Source organism: Physeter macrocephalus, chromosome 14 (genome assembly GCF_002837175.3).
Source record: "Physeter macrocephalus isolate SW-GA chromosome 14, ASM283717v5, whole genome shotgun sequence".
NCBI lineage: Eukaryota > Metazoa > Chordata > Mammalia > Artiodactyla > Physeteridae > Physeter > Physeter macrocephalus.
This window is the reverse complement of record NC_041227.1, coordinates 121081624-121100851: the sequence shown is the minus strand read 5'-3', so window position 1 is coordinate 121100851 and position 19228 is coordinate 121081624. Positions and strand designations below refer to the sequence as shown.

At 46.6% G+C, this 19228-nt stretch overlaps 1 protein-coding gene and 1 pseudogene across 3 annotated transcripts in view; one reads left to right on the top strand and one right to left on the bottom strand.

Moving 5' to 3' along the window:
- Positions 1–492: 492 nt before the first annotated feature.
- Positions 493–19228, bottom strand: part of LOC114487773 (serine/threonine-protein kinase/endoribonuclease IRE1-like) — a 51237-nt gene continuing 32501 nt past the window's right edge. For 2 of the 3 annotated variants that reach the window (XR_008619392.1, XR_008619393.1), the window contains exons 5-6: positions 2183–2216; positions 493–1101 (exon numbers count right to left, since the gene is read on the bottom strand). Coding sequence is in view for 1 of the 3 variants with exons in the window: in XM_028499830.2 (XP_028355631.1) it covers positions 990–1101; positions 2183–2216 (146 nt within the window). In the remaining 2 variants the exon portion in view is untranslated. The remainder of the gene's footprint in view (positions 1102–2182; positions 2217–19228) is intronic. The other variant, XM_028499830.2, reaches the window with a different exon arrangement.
- On the top strand, positions 13084–13360 carry LOC112066566 (60S ribosomal protein L37a-like; annotated as a pseudogene).

Genomic DNA, 19228 nt, shown 5'->3' with positions numbered 1-19228 from the left:
TCTCTTGTCCAGAGCGCCCCCGGGGATGACACAAACCTTCTCTGAAAAGACACACAAATATGGAGAGCTATACAGTCTTTGAAATTCTAAGGGGGGTGGGCGGGAAGAACTGTCCCAGAGCCGGCTTGACTGAATAGAAAATGCTTCTGAGACTGGGAGTGAGCCACGAGACTATTCGGAGGAGAAGCAGAAGCAGCCTCGGTGCCCAGCTGAAGCCTGGAGGGGAAGGAGGAGGCATCACTCATGGGCGACACAGGAGTTTGAGGCAGGAAAAGAAGTTTTGGTGTTTTCTCTAGCAAATAATTCTCTACTGAAAAACAGAAGAAAATTGGGTCTTTTGGTATTAAAAGGAAGTTATGGTAGGTGCCAGGAAAAGAAACTCAGAGCAATCCACATGTTTCACGTGCATTTCATCATAAAACCGATTCTTCTGAGTCTACAGCTGACATCTGACCAGTTCTTTTGGTTAACGTTTGTTTCAGAATACTTTATTTTTGGAACATTCTGTGTTCTTGAAACCGTTCCACAGATACCTGCTTCTACGCCGCTGTCACCTTTCTCCCCAAGAAAGCAAAGATTTCCCTTGAGCTTTAGTAAACAGAACTTTAAATAACCAATAATGTGGATTTCCCCATCATCCCGATGTTTAAACTAAGCCTTAGCAAAGGAAAAATGCCACGGAGAGGCAGTAACGACTGGGTTTTCCCTCAGATGTTTCTGAGGATCAGAAAGTCGTTGCAAGGTTTCCAGCCTGGAGCCTGGCGGTGTCTGCCGAGCGCCTCCTGTGTGCTGGCTGAGCCATGAGAACCTGCTGGTCCAGATCGACGTTTCTGAACTCTGAGCTGTACGTTTAAAAGCTCACTGAGGAAGCTGTGAAAAGATGCTGATGCCCAGGCCCCAATCCAGACCACCTGATTCAGAATCCCCAGAAATTTTTTTTTTAAGCTCTCAGGTGATCTCAACGCACAGCTAAATTGAAGATCAGTGGTCTAGAGCCTCCGGAGTACAAAGGAGCTAAATACACTCACCGTCAGGCCTTCATTATTCTTGCCCCCAAGCGTATACAGGCTGCCATCGTTGGGATCTGGGAGGAATGCAGGCCTAGAGGTTAAGCAATAAGTATTAGTGATAGATTATAGCCCAGGGCACAGAGTAAAATACCAAAGCCATGCAAAGCCATGATTGGTGGGGTGGGGGGGAGTGGTGTGTGTGTGTGTGTGTGTGTGTGTGTGTGTGTGTGTGTGTGTGTGAAACAATTCCATCCACTGCTCTTTCATTTTACCCGCAGATAATAAAATATCCTTCTGGTGCTCTATACTATACTTGAATGAAAAAAAAGCAACCTACAAAGGAAAACCAGTACAAAACCACAGAAGACTAAATCATCATTCGTCAAAGCATCCTGGATGAAGGTAAAATAAGTGAAAAGGACCCAGCAAGTCTGCTTTTCAGTTTCCCAGTCAGTTGCATATAGAACTTCAACAATTAATGTTTAATAGCATGGCATGGTACGTAAACAGGGAGAACAAATCTGCCTTTGGTGTTCCACAAACATTCACTTTTAGGAGGCAGTAAAAGCAGACTCTGAAAGCTTGACATGAGAAAGAACCTGCCAAGGGGATGGGTCAAGGTCTCATCAGTAGCTTCCCAGGAAGCAGGTTCGAGGTGCTCTTTTGTAAAGTTAACCTGCTAACGACTGAACTACGATGCGTCACTCAGAAACCCCTTGCTGAATCTTTCCTCTAATGAGTTTATAGCATCATTTGAGGCTCTTGGAGGTGCCACCCAACTTTTACTCCAAAACACACACTCTAGCAGCAGGTCACGTTCCTGTCTCCTCTCCACGGTTAAGCACAGTGAAGAGGGAGAGATCTAAAGACCCCCCTCGGCCCTCCTGAGGACTTGGGAAGCTTAAGTTCCAAACTCGACTTAAGTGACATCTCAAAGAAGCCTTTTTAATACCATTGCCTTCCCACCCCGCCTCCCAGGGAGCTGACCACCCTCTCCCCAACACAGGCTTCTTTCTTTCAAAGCACCTGTAAGACTTCCTATGTCTCAGTCACTCTCATTCTACCTTAAATTTATGCATATGTGTACTCCCAGCAACTAGCTTCGTCAACCCTGATTGAATAAAATAGAAAATGAATTAAAGGGAAGTGCTGCAGCAAATCAGAAAACTTACTCTTCCACATGTGTTGGAACCTGCAGGACCGGATCTGTACAAAAGAACAACAACAAAGGCATCGTCAGACAGACTCTAAAATATCAAGATTCCTAGAGTTCCCAGGACTAGCTCACAAGATGGACCGATAAATTTATCTCCATGAGAGAACATATGTGAAGGCACTTCAGAAAACTCACACACAGAAACACAAATGTAAGCTCTTACAACTGTCGCCGAGATTGGAGAGAGGCCTGAGAGCAGAAGGGAGCTGCTGTCAGGAAACGTGCCTCTAACTTGGGGGACGGGCATAGAAGGAAACGCTGGTGACAACCCTCAGTGGACAGTGGGTCACAACGTCACTATCCGACACGTCAAGGACTTCCAAAACCTAAATCATCCCTTGGTCAGATGCCTGTCCTGCTGCTAGATACTCCCATTGGGAAAAGCAAAACTGTGACCTAAGAAGCAATTTGGCTGTTGATGGGAATTTGACTGGATGGTAAATGGTAAATACACGCCTTTGGGGCAGCAATATGACAATTTTAGAGCCTTGGGTGTTCATTCTTCTTGATTCCCTTCGATCCATTAACTCCATTTCTAGAAAATCCAGCTTAAAAACAACACAAAATGTGGAAAATGCTTTCAGTACAAAGATCCTCACAGCAGCATCACAAATGACCTAACTATTCAGTGATTTGGTTAAATTATGGACTGTCCACTTGGTAGAAAATTAAGGCTTCTGAAAGGGCTTATAAAGTTTAAAAAACTGTATAAATCTTTATACTGTTATGGTCAGGAGAAAAGACAACATTGTACCTAGAGTATTAACGCAGCTGAGGAGAAAAACCTTCAGTATGCATTAAAAAAAAAAAACTAGATGGAAAGGCCAGAAAAAAGAGCGGGAACTGTAAGTTATCTTTGTTGGAAAGAGAAATGACTCCCCCACCTTTTCTATATTGCCCCAAATTTCTACAAAAGTAGGCATTACTTTCGAAATCAGAAAAAAAGTTTTTTCTCCAAGTCAGTTTTAATATTTGCAATAGTCTAAGTGGCAGAATTTCTCCCTCCCTAGACTCTCCTGGGTACAAGTCACGAGGTTGCTCCCGATTCCACGGGGTGGATGGAGGTGGGAGAGAGAGGCCACCGACACTGCTGGAACAGAGCTGAATCCCCAGGTACAAGACCGCACAGCGAGGAGGCGTTTCCAGCCATCAAGACCCCACAGGCTATAGGCCACGCTGCCTACAGGTCCAAAGCTGGGGACGAGGATGGCAAATACTGCGATCTGATTTTGGACACAGGCTCTGCTTATGGTGACAGACAGCTGTCTAACTCCCTGGGTCAGCTTGGATTCTCAGATGAAGGAAACTCTTTCAAGCCTTATCATCTGTTGACTTGGCTTTACAAACCCGGCTCCGACACAAAGGCATGTGGGTGTTCACAACAACAGAAGCGCACACACCACGTGTGGTCTGTGCGCAGCAAACAAACAATTCATTAAAACCAAAAGCATTTCAGGAAACAGGAGGAACTTTCAGTCAGAAAGCACATGTTTATCGTTCCCATTAATCACCTCTCGGTACACTCTCACAAACAGACTGATGCAAGAGACAGGAAACGAGGGCACACAGCACTCACCCTACTGAAACAGTCAGGGAGCAATTATAACCCAGTTCCTCCAACGCAGCCCAGAAGCCGTGCACGCCAGGGACAGCAAGAAGGCACAGTCCAAAGAAAACACAGTCAAGAGGGCGTCGGTTTTGTTCACTTCAGCCACTTAAAGGTATCGCAGATCAACACAGATGAGGAGGACACTAGCAAATCCCAGCCATTCACCAGAAACAAGACGTGGAGACCAACGGGATTTCGATTCTTGTTCCTGAGCTTATCTCTGCTGGACAGTGTTTGCTCACTCTCAGGGTCTCGTCCTCTGGCGCAGACTTTCCTGGTTTTCTAGAGCTTATTCACTGCTCACCTGACACGGAGGCCTCAGGTCCCAAAGTGTGCCCTGCACCAGAAAGGTTCCAGTTAAGACACAGGCCACCAGCAGAAGCCAGAGAAGGATGGGTAGACAGCTACATGGGTGTTGAAGAGCCATGCTTTCTCCTAGGCTTAAGGGGACATGAACTCCAGCAGGGGTACCTTCACATCCACTCATAATATAGGGCCCCTGGAATAAACATCTGCAGAGCCGCAGGCCATGTCACAGCACGACTGTTAACACAGCTCCGATACAGGCAAGGAAATGTGTAACCGTGACCTATTCCACACATTATTTTCCCTTAAAGAATCATTTGAACCTGAGCTTTGCTTTAAAATACTACAGGAAAAAAAAAAAATCATATGAGAAGGGGGCAGATAAGACAAAAAATGGCAGCCTGTTGACAAATGTTTAAAGATAGAATTGACAACACTGGCCTGTCATTTTACTGTTCTCTCTACATATGCTTGAAATTTTCCATAACAGAAAAGGTTAAAAGATAAAAATATTTGAAAAGCCAGCACAAGGCACCATCTGAAAACGTGCACTGAAAGCCTAACACGAAAAAGGAGTTGTTTTGGATTTAATAATGAGAACTGGTTATCAGGCAAGATTCTTGCTCTTAAAAAAAAAAAAAAAAAATCACCCATGTGAAAAGAAACAGAGGTCTAACCCTAAGGCTATAAACAAACACTGGTACAAAATAAGCCTCTCTATCTATAGGGGACCGATAAGGATAAAAGCCATCTCACAAAGCTGCTTTACTTTCAGAAGGAAAAAAAAAAAAGGGTTACGTTACAAGTATAAAAATGGGTGTTATTCAAGGTAAAGGTAAAGATACCAGAAGAGGGAAAAAAAAAAAAGCTGAAATCAGTGTTTGGTCTCCAAGATTAAGACAGAAACAGATCTGCCCACTGCTCCCCTGGGAGCAGCCACTGTACTCGGTTCCCCTCCAGGGTCCATCCAGCTCAGACCTGAAACGGCACAACCTTTACTCTTGGAGAAACCTGGGTGAGGTCAGGTGACACTCATGGCTCCTGTTTTGTGCTGATGGGATCCTCCTTTTCAATCTGAGGCAGAAATGACTCAAAATAAATGTAAACATCTTGCATCTACAAAAGAAGTGAGTTTTCGTCTTTCCAAGAATACCTTTCTCGCCTTCATCCTCTCAAACCTCCCACCTTCTCCCTCTGCGCTGGACCCCAACCACACTCTCCACTCCGCTCCCTTCTTGAGCTCTCAGTCCATCAGCAACAACAGCTCGACCCTTCACCCCGCGGGCTATCCCACGTGCCTGCTGCCCCAGCCCACGGGCTGCATCCCTCCCCTCCTTGAGTCTCTCCACCTCCTGGCCTCTGTGGCCCTTGCACTGCACTGATTTTTCACTCACCTCTCCCTCTCTTCTCTCCCACCGACTCCTCTCCCCTCTCCTCCCCACTCCCTACTCCAACAGGGAGGAACTTTTCCAGGTTCTCCCCTCAGTTCTCTCCGAGAGCACATCCACCTCTGTAGCTCCAACCATAACCACAGTGGGGAAATTCTAGGTCCCCCCCATCTCTCGAGCTCTTCTTTCTGGACCGACTGGACATTTCCACCATCTCCTGCCAGCACCTCGACCGCCACTTGCCCAAATCACACCCTCCATCTTTCTCTCCAGCCTGGTCTGACTACCCGATTTTGTTAACGCCATTCTCCTAGAAGGCGGGCAAGCCTCAAACCGTTCAGTCGACGCTCATTTCTCCGCCAGCGCCTACCATCAGAAGCCAAACTCCGTGGTCTATTCCAGCATTCTGTTTCCTACTCACAGCACCCCTTCAACATCATTGGAACCCCTTGTCTTTCAAGCGCTCCCTTTTCTCCTAGTCTGTGTGCCCTTTGGGATCAGAAAGACCTACCCTTAAATCCTACTCTGCCAAATCTCTCTGAGCCTCAACTTCCTCATCAGTGAAGAGAAAAAAAGAAATAGAGATGATAACACCAAACTCAGGCAGCATCTCCATGTGGATTAAAGAAGGTTAAATATTTGTCAAGACTGTAAGTCAGTGCCTTGAGAGAGAAGAGTGATCCTTCTAAAGATGTAAATCAGATGATGCTTCCCTGCCACTCACAATCCTTTGATGGGTCGCATCTCGCTCAGTAGAGGCCAATGTTCACACAGTGGCCTGCAAACCCCACGCAGTCCCACCCTCCCACACCCACCCTGGCACTCTCCGATTATCTCCTCCCCACTCTGTTCTGGTGAGGAGGAACGCTGGAATGCCGGAATGCCATGCTGGAATACAGGGTATTCCTCGAATACTGCCAAGCCTGCCCCTGCCTCGGGGCCTTTGCATTTACTGTTCCCTGTGCCGAGGTCTTTGATCAAATGTCACCATCTCAGAGAGGTCTTCCACGACCATCTCCTACCCCCCAGGATTCCCTAACCCTCTTCCCTGCTTAATTTTTCTCCATGACACTTACCACCTCCAAAGTACTGTGTATTTTGCTTATTTTTTTAATGTCTGACTCTGGCCACTGTAAGATTCTAGGGGGCTGGGATTTATCTTTCGCTGCCTGCTACACCCCCAACATCTAAAACAGTGCCTGGCGCACAGGAGCCGCTCAGCGTGTTTACTGAATGCGGCAATCGATAAATGTTAGTTTCCTTCTCACTTGCACTCCTGCCCTGCCTGGATATCCGTCGCTGATCACGTCTACAATCCAGCAGCTATGCTCTATCAACCCTCAACCCAGAATGCACCCAGCAATCCCCTTTCCTCTGCCCAGGCTTCTGAGCACTGCCGAGGAAAACACTATAATCGCTTGTGGAGATACCAAAATATATGTATGGCCAGCTGGGCCCCATGTCATAGGAGATATGTTTATCTACTTCCTGGTTGGTCTCTGTTCCCCGTTCCTCACAGCTGGTGTTTCAGACCTTCACTCCTTGCCTCAAGGCTCCTTCCTCTCTGCACATGACTCCCCTCTGTGGCACAGGGGAAGTGAGGGGGGCAGAGCGAGTTCTCAGAACTTCCTACCCCTCACCCTCCAGGTTTGCCCAACCCCACCCCCCTTCCCTTCCCATCTCTATAAAAGGACGTTTTCACCGTCATGTGCACAGATATTTCACACTCACACATCTAAAGCCCCCAGATGGTATCCTGTCTCCAAGGATCTTCAAATCCTTCTGGCTAACTCCTTCCCCTCTGCCTACAAACACACCAAACCCCTGGGGTCCCCTTGCCTCCTTTGTACATGCTCCCCGTTCTCTCCTAAATGCATCCACTTTAAGTGTACAGTTTGATGAGTCTTTTTTTTTGGCCATGCTGCACGGCTTGTGGGATTTTAGTTCCCCGACCAGGAATCGAACCTGGGCCCTCGGCAGTGAGGGCACAGGGCCCTAACTACTGGACCACCAGGGAATTCCCTCGATGAGTCTTGAAAAACATGCACATCCACGTAGCTACCCTCACGATCAAGATACAGAATAATTCCACCACCCTGAAACATCTTCTCACATCCCCTTAGATTTAATACCCTAACCCCCACCCCAGACACCACTGACAGATCTGCTATGTTTGTTCTAAAATTTCACAAATGGAATTCATACAGGAGGCTCTCTTTTGTGTCTGGCTTCTTTCTCTCTGCATCATGTTTCTGAAATTCACCCATAATGTTGAGTGTTTCAGTTTGTTCTTTTTTGTTGCTGAATATAGTACTCCACTGTATGGGCATACCACCAATTGTTTATTTATCTGTTGATGGATGTTTGGGTTATTTCCAATTTTGGGCTGGAAAAACGTGAATAAAGCTGCTAGGAACATTTGTGCACATGTCCTTGGACCTCTATTTTCATCTCTCTTGGGAAAATACCTGGGAGTAGAATGACTGAGCCATACTGTTTACATGTGACTTGACAAGGAACTGCCACACAGTCCTCCAAAGGGGCTGTACGATTTTGCATTCCCACCAGCAATGTGTAAGTTGCCTAGAGTTTTTTACCTTTTAAAAAAATTTTTTAACACACAAAAATCAATTGATAAACATGTTGACATCAAAATTTAAAACACAGTATCATATACAGTTCTTAAAAAAAATACTTAGATGTAAATCAAACAAAAGAGGGACAAGACTTATATGTTGAAAACTTCAAAATGCTGATGAGAGAAATAAAAGATCTAAAATGCAGAGACATACCATGTTCATAGTACAGACGATTCAACATAGAAAAGATACCAATTCTTCCCAAACTGATATACAAGTATAATGCAATTCCTATCAAAATTCCAGAAAGATTTTTTTTAAACATCTTTATTGGAGTATGATTGCTTTACAATGGTGTATTTGTTTCTGCTGTATAACAAAGTGAATCAGCTATACATATACATATATCCCCATATCTCCTCCCTCTTGCGTCTCCCTCCCACCCTCCCTAACCCACCCCTCTAGGTGGTCACAGAGCATCGAGCTGATCTCCCTGTGCTATGCGGCTGCTTCCCACTAGCTATCTATTTTACATTTGGTAGTGTATATGTGTCCATGACACTCTCTTCGTCCGTCCCAGCTTACCCTTCCCAGTCCCCGTGTCCTCAAGTCCATTCTCTACGTCTGCATCTTTATTTCTGTCCTGCCCCTAGGTTCTTCAGAACCTTTTTTTTTTTTTTTTGGTCTATAGTTTTTAAAATGTTGATTCCTAGGTCTTTCCCCCAGGAAGTTGATTCTGTAGGTAGAGCCAGGGAATTTGAATTTTTAACACATGCGAGGTAATTCTGACGCTGAGCCATACTGGAAAACCAATGCTCCGGATCCTCTGTTTCACCCTGCCCCTAGGTTCTTCAAAACCTTTTTTTTTTTTTTTTGGTCTATAGTTTTTAAAATGTTGATTCCTAGGTCTTTCCCCCAGGAAGTTGATTCTGTAGGTAGAGCCAGGGAATTTGAATTTTTAACACATGCGAGGTAATTCTGACGCTGAGCCATACTGGAAAACCAATGCTCCGGATCCTCTGTTTCACCCTCTCACTTTCCATACCTTTCTCAAGGCACTGCTCTCTGGCCCCTACCCTCAGGATAAGGTCAAAACTGCCAGTGTCAAGTTCCAGTGGCCGAGTCTAATAAACACTGACAAGTCCTTCTCGTTAGGTCTCCACGTGACATCTGACAACATTCTCCAGTGGAGCCCCTGACCCAGTCCCACTTCCAACTGCTTATGGAGTCTCTCAGCCCCAGAACCCGTCATCCATCCTGAACCTGCTCCTCCTTTTGCATCCCCCAGATCGGTTCGTTGACCCCACTTCCACCCGGTCACACAATCTGGAACCTCAGAATTCTCCTGACTCCCCCTAACTTCTCTTAATTCTAACCCTCTCCCATTCAATTAGATCCTGAGTTGTATAAGATTCGACCTACTAAACGTTTCTCAAAAATCTATGTCCTCCTTTTCCTCTCCTTCACCAAAATGTGGCAGTCACCACTTCCCACTGGGTCTACGGCAGTCTCCTAACCAAGCTCCCTGTCTCGGATCTCTGCCCTTCAGACATGCACTCCACCCACCGCCTGAGCGCTGACAAAGGCAAATCTGTTCTTATCTTTCCTCCACGTAAAATCCTACAACGGCTCCCCTCTGCAGACTGAATACGTTCCACCTCTGTGGCTCAGGTCATAGGTTCCCAAACTTTCTTGGTTCACAGCACCCTGAGTGTCTCGGTAATTTCTTCACAAGGCCCGAGGCCAAAAGAAATACCTAATGGTTCCATTTATTAAGTGGTTAGGTCCAAACGACTTAAGTATTTAGGGCCTCGCAACTTAGAGGCCATGTGGAAAAAAATAATAGTACACGTAAACTGAAAGAGAAATGTTTATTTCATTCTTAACCATAATTACTCACTAGTGGGATGTGTGTACCTGTTGGGCGCTGCACGTATTCCAAATCTTACACTCCTGTTAGACACGGCCACTCTCATTACCATTCCATGTTGATTTTCATGTGGTATTTGAATTGTATCACAGCGACAGCCCAAAACTCAGCTGTGCAAAGACACATCCTTGAAAGGAAAGTAGCGCAATCTAATGTTGAAAGTACTAACTACCTCAGGCGTGGTGTTTGACACTTGTGGAGTACTACTGTATTTCTCTTAAAAGTTTAAAACTAGCTGCAGTGCCTCGAGAGCTGGCTGTGGCTCCCAGGGCCCCTCAGCACACAAAGGAACCACAGGCCTTAAGCATTCAAGGCTCTGTAAAACCTGGGCCCAATTCTTCTTCATCACATCTCTTCCCCAAACTCAGCCCATGCTGTCATGTCAGTCTCTGTGCTCACCATTACCTGCCCCAACTCCATCTATCTACATCTGCTTGTCCTTCAAATGCCCCTTTCTTCTGGAAATCAGAAACTGAACGCCTACTGCACTTGGTCTGTTCTTTTTTCTTTTTGGCTGCCAGGCAGCTTGTGGGATCTTAGTTCCCCGACCAGGGGTCAAACCTGGGCCTCCTGCAGTGGAAGTGTGGAGTCCTAACTACTGGACCGCCAGGGAATTAATTCCCTTGGTAAGTTCTTATGATGCACTTACCACATTTCTCAGGTGACAGGCACTTAATTGCATGTGGCCTCTCTGGTTCTCAAAAATCTGGGGGCTGGATTGAATTTTAAGCACTTTGTAGGGCAGGGACTATCTATTTTGTTTCTTGTGAAATACACACAGGAAAGTGCCTGGGGCTTATGACGGTTCAATGAATAATCGGAGCGTGAACTCCTGTGGAACTGCTGCCCGGGTCTTTGCTCCCCTCATACTTAGCAGGTAATGCTGTCTGCAGAATGAAAGGAGGTCGATAATTTAAGATATCCAATACTGCATGTGGGATATAATCGTTCTGATAAGTTTATCCTAACGAAAAGGACTTTTCCACACAGAAACCTACATGACAAAAGCTAAAAAGAACTGCCCAGGCGTAGCTCCGTTTGTTCACTCACATTTAAAAATAACTTAAATTTATGGGAAAAAATGATATGGCATTTGCTTCAAAATGATGGAGGAGGGGGGAGGGGGACGTCATGTGTGGATCATCACTGAAGCTGGGTGGCTGCGTGCATGCGGCTTTCTTACTACTCTCTTTACTTTTGTGTGTATTGAAGTTTTTCTAAAATGAAAAATAATTTTAAGAAGAGAAGCTAAAAAAAAAAAGAAAGGAAGCTATTTAAGGAATACCTTTTCAGGGGGTTGAAAAGAAAGGCCTGTTCTTCCTGCCCGCCCTCAGTTGTAGTATAAATCTTGAGAGCCTGATCCTACAATGTCACAGGGCTGGAAGAGAGAAGAGAAACCCAGGGGACGAGCAAGAAGGACCCTGTCAGCACTATTTCAGGCTTCCCTAAACACAGAAAAATGCCTCTGATGAAGTCAACCACAATTTAAATAATTGTCTCAAACCGAAGTTTGGGACCGACAGCCCCTCTCTGGAGGAGCCTCTGGGCAGACTTACTTTCACGTAGGAAGGAATAAGATCGCTTTGACTACAGAAGCTGCCAGAACAGGCTGCCCATATGACTGGAGCTCAAGGAGCCCTACGAGATCATTCTCTTCCCTTCCCTAGATGAGCATCGATATTTCTGGAACACACTGCTTCTCCGGAGGAATCCAGATGGGCACTGGCTTTACTGCCCTGCTCCTCCTCACCCCTTCTTCTAAAGCACAACCACCCAGCTGGCCCCGACACACCTGGCATTTAAAACCAGCTGCCTCTCTGACTGGGAGACCTCTCCAGGTACAAGTAAGATGTCGTGACACAGCTAGAAACTCTGCAAACCAGACCCTTCTAAGTGTACCTCCAGCAGTGACCAGAAATGTTTTTTGGGTTGGCCCTCCTGAAAGGTATTTAAGGACCAAAAGACCACAAATGAAGTGCCAGCTGCTTTTATGCTTCCTGTAAGCATCCCCGTACACCAAATATTTGAGAGCCTCGTTCCTTCTGCGAGCAAAACAAGAAAGGTGGTTGCACGGTAGGGGGTGAGACCTTGGAGAAGAAAGGGGTGGAAACTTTGGGAGGTGGTGTGGTGGACACTAAGGAGGGAGCAGCTGGAGGCTTCTGAGAAGGAGAGAAACGTGGTACAAGTCTCTGAAGGAAGGTGAGACAGGCAGGCGCCAGGGGACACAGTGGATGAGACAGAGAAGAAGGAATCACGGAGGGAAGTGAGGAAGGCAATGCCGTAACCCCAGTTAGAAGGTCTGAGCCGGTGTGGGCAGGGGAGGGTGGTGGGCAGGAACCAAACCGGAGGGGAAGGGAACTATCGACAGGACTTTGTCCTGATCAGAAAAATGAAGTGCGGGAAAGGAATGAGTTAGAGGACATGGAGATTTTAATCCTAGCTGACGGTGAAACTAGATCGGTTAGTCTGAAGGCAAAAACTGCCATTTCCTCGAGAAAATGCTTAAGGATCGAATACTGTTTTCTTATAAAACTTATTGGTAGGGCTTCCCTGGTGGCGCAGTGGTTGGGGGTCCGCCTGCCGATGCAGGGGACGAGGGTTCGTGCCCCGGTCCGGGAGGATCCCGCGTGCCGCGGAGCGGCTGGGCCCGTGAGCCGTGGCCGCTGAGCCTGCGCGTCCGGAGCCTGTGCTCCGCAGGGGGAGAGGCCGCGGCAGTGAGAGGCCCGCGTACCGCAAAAAAAAAAAAAAAAAAAAAAAAACTTATTGGTAGAAACAAGGTCATTCACACACACACACACCCATAACTCAAAACTTAAGTCTCCCCAATAAGGTTCATGCACTCAAGTGAACCAATCAGGGAATCCTCATTTCCTCCCTCCAGAGGGAAGGAACTTTGGTTATCTGCGCCTTAAACTCCCCTTAAAGTTGTTAGGTCCAAGTTGTAAGGTGGCAAGTCTCAAATGTTCCTCGAAGTTCAGCCTTCTTGAGGACAGCATTTTAAAATAGACACCAAGCTCTCTGGGCTTGGACCTAGGTTATGGCGACATGGCTAAATGCACCAAAAAGGTCGGAATCGTGGGTAAATATGGGACCCCTTATGGTGCCTCCCTCAGGAAAATGGTGAAGAAAATTGAAATCAGCCAGCACGCCAAGTACACTTGTTCCTTCCGTGGCAAAACCAAGATGAAGAGATGAGCCGTGGGCATTTGGCACTGTGGTTCCTGCATGAAAACGGCAGCTGGCGGTGCCTGGACCTACAATACCACCTGCCATCACAGTAAGGTCTGTCATCAGAAGACTGAAGGAATTGAAGGACCAGTAGAAGCGCCACCATTTGAAATGTTGCTAGCCTATGATGCATGGGTTAATTTATGTGACAAAAATTTAAAAAATAAAATAAAACGGACATCTAATCAGAAGCTCCTAAAATCCACAGTGAAATTCCAAATCTCATCAGAACTGGGGGAGGATGCTATGAGTTTTCTTGCAGGGTAATCTCTGTAAGTCACCAAATGTCACGTGTGACAAAGACGATCCTGTAGAAATACCAACGTAATCTGAAAAACCACCCATACCAAAGGCTGTCGAACTGTATGGTCTTACTCATCCTCACCTCAGCAGAAGTAACTCAGACCTGGAAAAGCACACGGCATGCTATAACCAGCTGTGAAGGAATTAAAACTATAACCAAGCGTGAAGGAGGATAGGACAATGTAATGCTTGGGACTATGCCCCAGTGCCTCTCAGGATGTCACTATCTTCACAGGATTCATTCCTGAGCCATGGGAGTGTTCATCCAAAGACGAGCCAGGGGGCCGTAACTGAGTCACAGCCAAAACTGGCCTTTTATCGTGTGCGTCAACATTCACAACTGTATTCCGATACATTCCGAGCAGTGCTGCAGAGAACACCTGCTGGAGCTGAAACCTATGCTACTGTGTGTGATGACTGCTATCTATAAGCCCCTCCGCACGGTGAGACGTATTATTCTGAAGCAAATCCCAGGTGTGCGGGAGGGACGTGAATGGGGGTACAGAGAAACGAGACGGGGCACCAGCTGGTGCTTACTGAAGCTGAGTAATGGGTACAAGAGGCTTCATTATATAATTATCTCTATGTTTGTATATGTTTAGAATCTTTCATGATAAAATATAAAACACGAAAAGGAGAAAGAGAGAAAATACTTTTTCAAGAGACTCAAAAGCAGAAACAGGCCTCTCTCACAGCCCCTCTCAAAAACTTAATTTTCAGTCCTCCGAAACAATGGAGAACAAATAAACCCCTTTTTTTGTGCTTAAGCAATGAGGGAGAAAGGTAGTGATGCATATCCTAAGCCTAGAAAATTCCTTAAGAGAAAACAGATTAGCTCAATAATGAAAAGTCATCCCTTTTACAACCTCCCCTTCTGATGTTTCCCTCACAACCTCCTAGGGCAAATCTCGGACTCTTCAGGGCAACGTGTGCACTGCCTGAAGGACAGGACAGAAAACCAACTGCAGAAAGTCACAAAAAGCCATGTGCAACTCCAGATCAGAAACTGGAACTGGAAACTTCCGTGACAGTACATCCTGCGGAGGCAAAGCCCAGCTTCACCTGTTTCTCCGGGTTCCCTGGGACCTGAGTCAGTGTTGGGTGTCTCAGAAGTTTACTAGGGCATCCCTCGCTGTCCAGAGACCCCACCCTCAAGGAATTAGAAGTCCAGTAGGAAGACAAATGTAAAAAAAATTCACAGCAAGCAGGAAGCGTCATAAGACAGGCTTCAACGAAGCGCCCCCGGAGCTTGATGAGGGAGGCTCTCACCCTGCAGGAGTCCAGGAGGTAAGATGTGAAGGGGGTCTTAATGGATAAACAGGGGCCTGCCCAACACTGCAGGCTGCTGGCAGGGAAGGGACATAAGCAAAGGCCTGATGTCTCCGAGACCTGGAGAGGATATCGTGGCGGCAACAAGCAGCTGAGGCCTGAGAGGTGGGTGAGAGCCCGACTGGGAAGGGCCTTACACGTGTGCTAAGGAGCTTACGCTCCACCCCGGGGTCCAGTGCTTTGCAAACTAACTGTGGTGAAGGGCCAGCTGTTGAAAACTCCAACCCACCATGGATGAGGTTAACGCTCCCTTTTTTGTACTTCTCGTGAACAAGGAACAGGGGTGGGAAGGCCACACTTGGAGTAGCACTGCTACAGACAACACCAAGCGCATTTCAGCAGGGGGTGCAGCACGGTCCAAGTAATCTCTCTAGAGGGTGTGTCCAAGGGCCGCGTGCTGGGTGAATGGGAGCATAAGGCAGGCAGCAGGGATGGTGGTCAGGAAACTGTTACGTGAATCCAGGAAGTGGATGTCGAGAGCGGGGCTGAGACACCGGCAAGGGGGACAAGGGAGGAGTCATCAGATCTGGGAGACGCTTCATGAGTCCAGGGCACAGGACGTGGTGACCAAGGAGCAGAGCGTCACTCGTTTCTAGCCTGGGTGCGCCATGACTGTCAGCGCAGGTAGGAATGATGAAAAGAGGCACATGGGTTTAGAAAGTCATGTGGGAAGATTTTCTTCAAGTTTCAAATAACTAATTTTGTTTTAATCCTTCCCTCATAAGAAATCTCCAATATTAACCATTCGGGGGACATCTCAGGAGTCTAGACCTGTCTGGCTGGGAGAGCAGCATATTTTTATAGTTAGTAAAGAATGGTTCTAAACTAGACCCAGTCCGGGACTTCCCTGGCCGTCCAGTGGTTAAGACTCTGCATTTCCAATGCAGGGGCCGCGGGTTCGATCCCTGGTCGGGGAACTAAGATCCCACATGCCACGCGACGCAGCCAAAAAAATAAGTAAGTAAATAACTAACTAAATAGATTAGGCCCAGTCTTCCATACCTACTATTACTGGAAAGGAGACTGAAGGGAATGGGAGTGGGGTTGCTACAGAATAAGCTGCAATTTGATGAAGATTTGAGAGTTAAACTTAGCATTAACTGGTATTCCAAGGGGAGTGTAAGAAGCCCTAAACCGGCCGTGGCAATACCGAAGAAAGTCCTTTAACTCCACCAAGCCAAGGTAAGCTTTGTAAAATGAATCTAACACAAAAACATGACAGCAACATTCTCAGTCTGTATTTGGGCTGGGAGTGCAGCAATGAAACACACTCAGCCATGTTCACTGGTGACATTTCAGAGACAGACAGTGGTGCTGCTACAGTTACAAAATCACAGCTTAGAAAGATCACACCTAAGGTAAAATGCCAGGACTCAAAGTAATTTCTGAAAACAAATAAAACTCGTTTTCTGTACTAGGTGTAGTTTGCTGCCGTGGTGTGAGAAATCTCCATTTCTGAGAACAGCGACACATGTTTGCTTGAGGAACAAAAGCACCTGCCAAAACCACTCTGTAGAAGGAAAAAAAAAACCACTCCCAGTCTGTTGGCCCCTGAAAAAAGTAACCAGTTAGGAAACCATGAAGTGGAATAACAGGTATATATTCTACAGAACCCCAGTTTGATGACTTAAAGGGGTCTGTTTGCATCAGCAAGTTTCTTCCATTTGAGTTTGACTCCCCACTGCCACTCAGGGCCAAGCCCACGTCCTCCCTTGCCTGGACCAGCGCAGTAGCCTCCACCTGGCCCTGTCAGTTCAGCCTCAACACAGCACCTGCCGATCCTGTCAAGTAGAGGCCAGGTGTCTTAGCCCAGGCTGCCATAACAAAATACCATGGCCTGGGTGGTTTCAACAACATACATTTATTTCTCACAGTTCTGGAGGCTACAAGTCCAAGATCAGGGTGTCGGCATGGCTGAGTTATGGTGAGGGCCCTCTTCCTGGCTTGCAGACAGCTGTCTTCTCACTGTGTCCTCATGTGGTGGAGGGAGAGTGAGCTCTGGTCTCTTCTTCTTCTTATAAGGCCACTGATCTCATTATGGGGGCACCACCCTCATGACCTCATCTAAACTCAATCACCTCCCAAAGGCTCCACCTCCAAATACCACCACATTGAGGGGGGTTAAGGCTTCAACATATGAATGTGGGGAGGACACAAACATTCAGTCCATAACACCAGGGTATATCACTCTTCTGCTCAGATTCCTCCAATGGCTTTGAAAAAAACAACATCCTTAACACCAGCCACCAGGCCCTATACCTGTGGTCTCCTTGGGGAGGACACTGCTCGACAGGCAGTTTTCGGGAAATCTGTGAGGGCATTTCTTGGTGGTCCGAGAGACTGGGCCCTTCTGGTGGGGGGCCAGGAATGCTAGGAAGCCCTGCAGAGCTGAAAACTGCCCCATATCTGCAGGCTGTTCTTATGTCCTGCCAGACACTCACGTGGGCCAAAAACTTTTTTTTTTTTTTTTTTTTTTTTTTTGTGGTATGCGGGCCTTCCTCTGCTGTAGCCTCTCCCGTTGCGGAGCACAGGCTCCGGACGCGCAGGCTCAGCGGCCATGGCCCACGGGCCCAGCCGCTCCGCGGCACGTGGGATCCTCCCAGACCGGGGCGCGAACCCGGTTCCCCTGCATTGGCAGGCGGACGCGCAACCACTGCGCCACCTGGGAAGCCCCAAAAACTTTTAATAATTATCTGAGTGTACAACCTACACTGCTTTATATAGGAGCACAAAAGCACTTTTTGCACAAGTTTACACAATGAATCTTCTCAAAATGTGACTACTGTATAAATCAAGTAGGGATGTACTTCTTTTGTTTGGAATATTATGAGAATTGTTCACTTGGAAATCCGGCCACCATCCTAGTCTGCATTTTTCTTAGTCAGTGTTAACAGCCACAGCATTCAATCACAGGTGGAGTGTCGGTATGTATCAGTATGTGTCTGAGCCTTTACATGTTAAATTACATACATGTAATTAAAAACTACTTTCTTATTATTTCAGATTACCAGTTGGGTAATATATTTCTTTTGAAAACTGTATGCATATGTAGGTTACTGTCTATAAATTGTGTTCCAGGCAGTGGTGGGGGCAATAAATATTCTGAGGGGACAGGAAGGCGGAGGGGACAAATTAGGAGTATGGGATTAATAGATACAAACTACTTTACATAAAATAGATAAGCAACAAGGATATACTGTATAGCACAGGGAATTATACCCAGCATCTTATAATAACCTACAGTGGAATATAATCTGCAAAAAAACCCTGAATCACTATGTTTGACACCTGAAACTAACACAACACTGTAAGTCAACTGTACTTCATACACACACACACACACACACACACACACACACACACACACACACACACACACAAAGGGAGCACTGCATCCCTAACATGACTGGCCTCCCAGTGTTCCTCTCTTACTTCTCTCCTTCCTCCCTTCACTGTACTCCAGCCACTCCTACTTCTCTGCCCTTCTTCTCCCTGCTAAGCGCACCCACCTTTGCCCCCGCCGCAACCCATGCCTTCTGCCTAAAGACTCCCCTGCCCCCTAGGGTTCTTGCTCAATGGCACCTTCTCAGTGGGGGGGGGGTCCCAGTTTTAAATTGCATCCCCGCCCACCCCACCTCAGCCCAGCTACCCAGCACCCCCTGTTCCACTTCCCTGCTTTCCTTTCCTCCAAAGCTCTTATCACCACTATGTACTTTTGTTTTTAAACATCTTTACTGGAGTATAATTGCTTTACAATGTTGTGTTAGCTTCTACTGTATAACAAAGTGAATCAGCTATACGTATGCATATATCCCCATATCCCCTCCCTCTTGCTTGCATCTCCCTCTCACCCTCCCTATCCCTCCCCTCTAGGTGGTCATAAAGCACTGAGCTGATCTCCCTGTGCTATGCGGCTGCTTCCCACTAGCTATCTATTTGACATTTGGTAGTATATATATGTCCATGCCACTCTCTCACTTCGTCCCAGCTTACCCTTCCCCCTCCCCGTGTCCTCAAGTCCATTCTCTACATCTGCGTCTTTATTCCTGTCCTGCCCCTAGGTTCTTCAGAACCATTGTTTTTTGTTTTTGTTTTTAGATTCCATACATATGTGTTAGAATATGGTATTTGTTTTTCCTTTCTGACCTCCACACCCTCTCCAGCATTTATTGTTTGTAGATTTCTTGATGATGGCCATTCTGATCGGTGTGAGGCGATACCTCGCTGTACTTTTGATTTGCATTTCTCTAATGATTAGTGATGTTGAGCATCCTTTCATGTGTTTGTTGGCAATCTGTATATCTTCTTTGGAGAGATGTCTGTTTAGGTC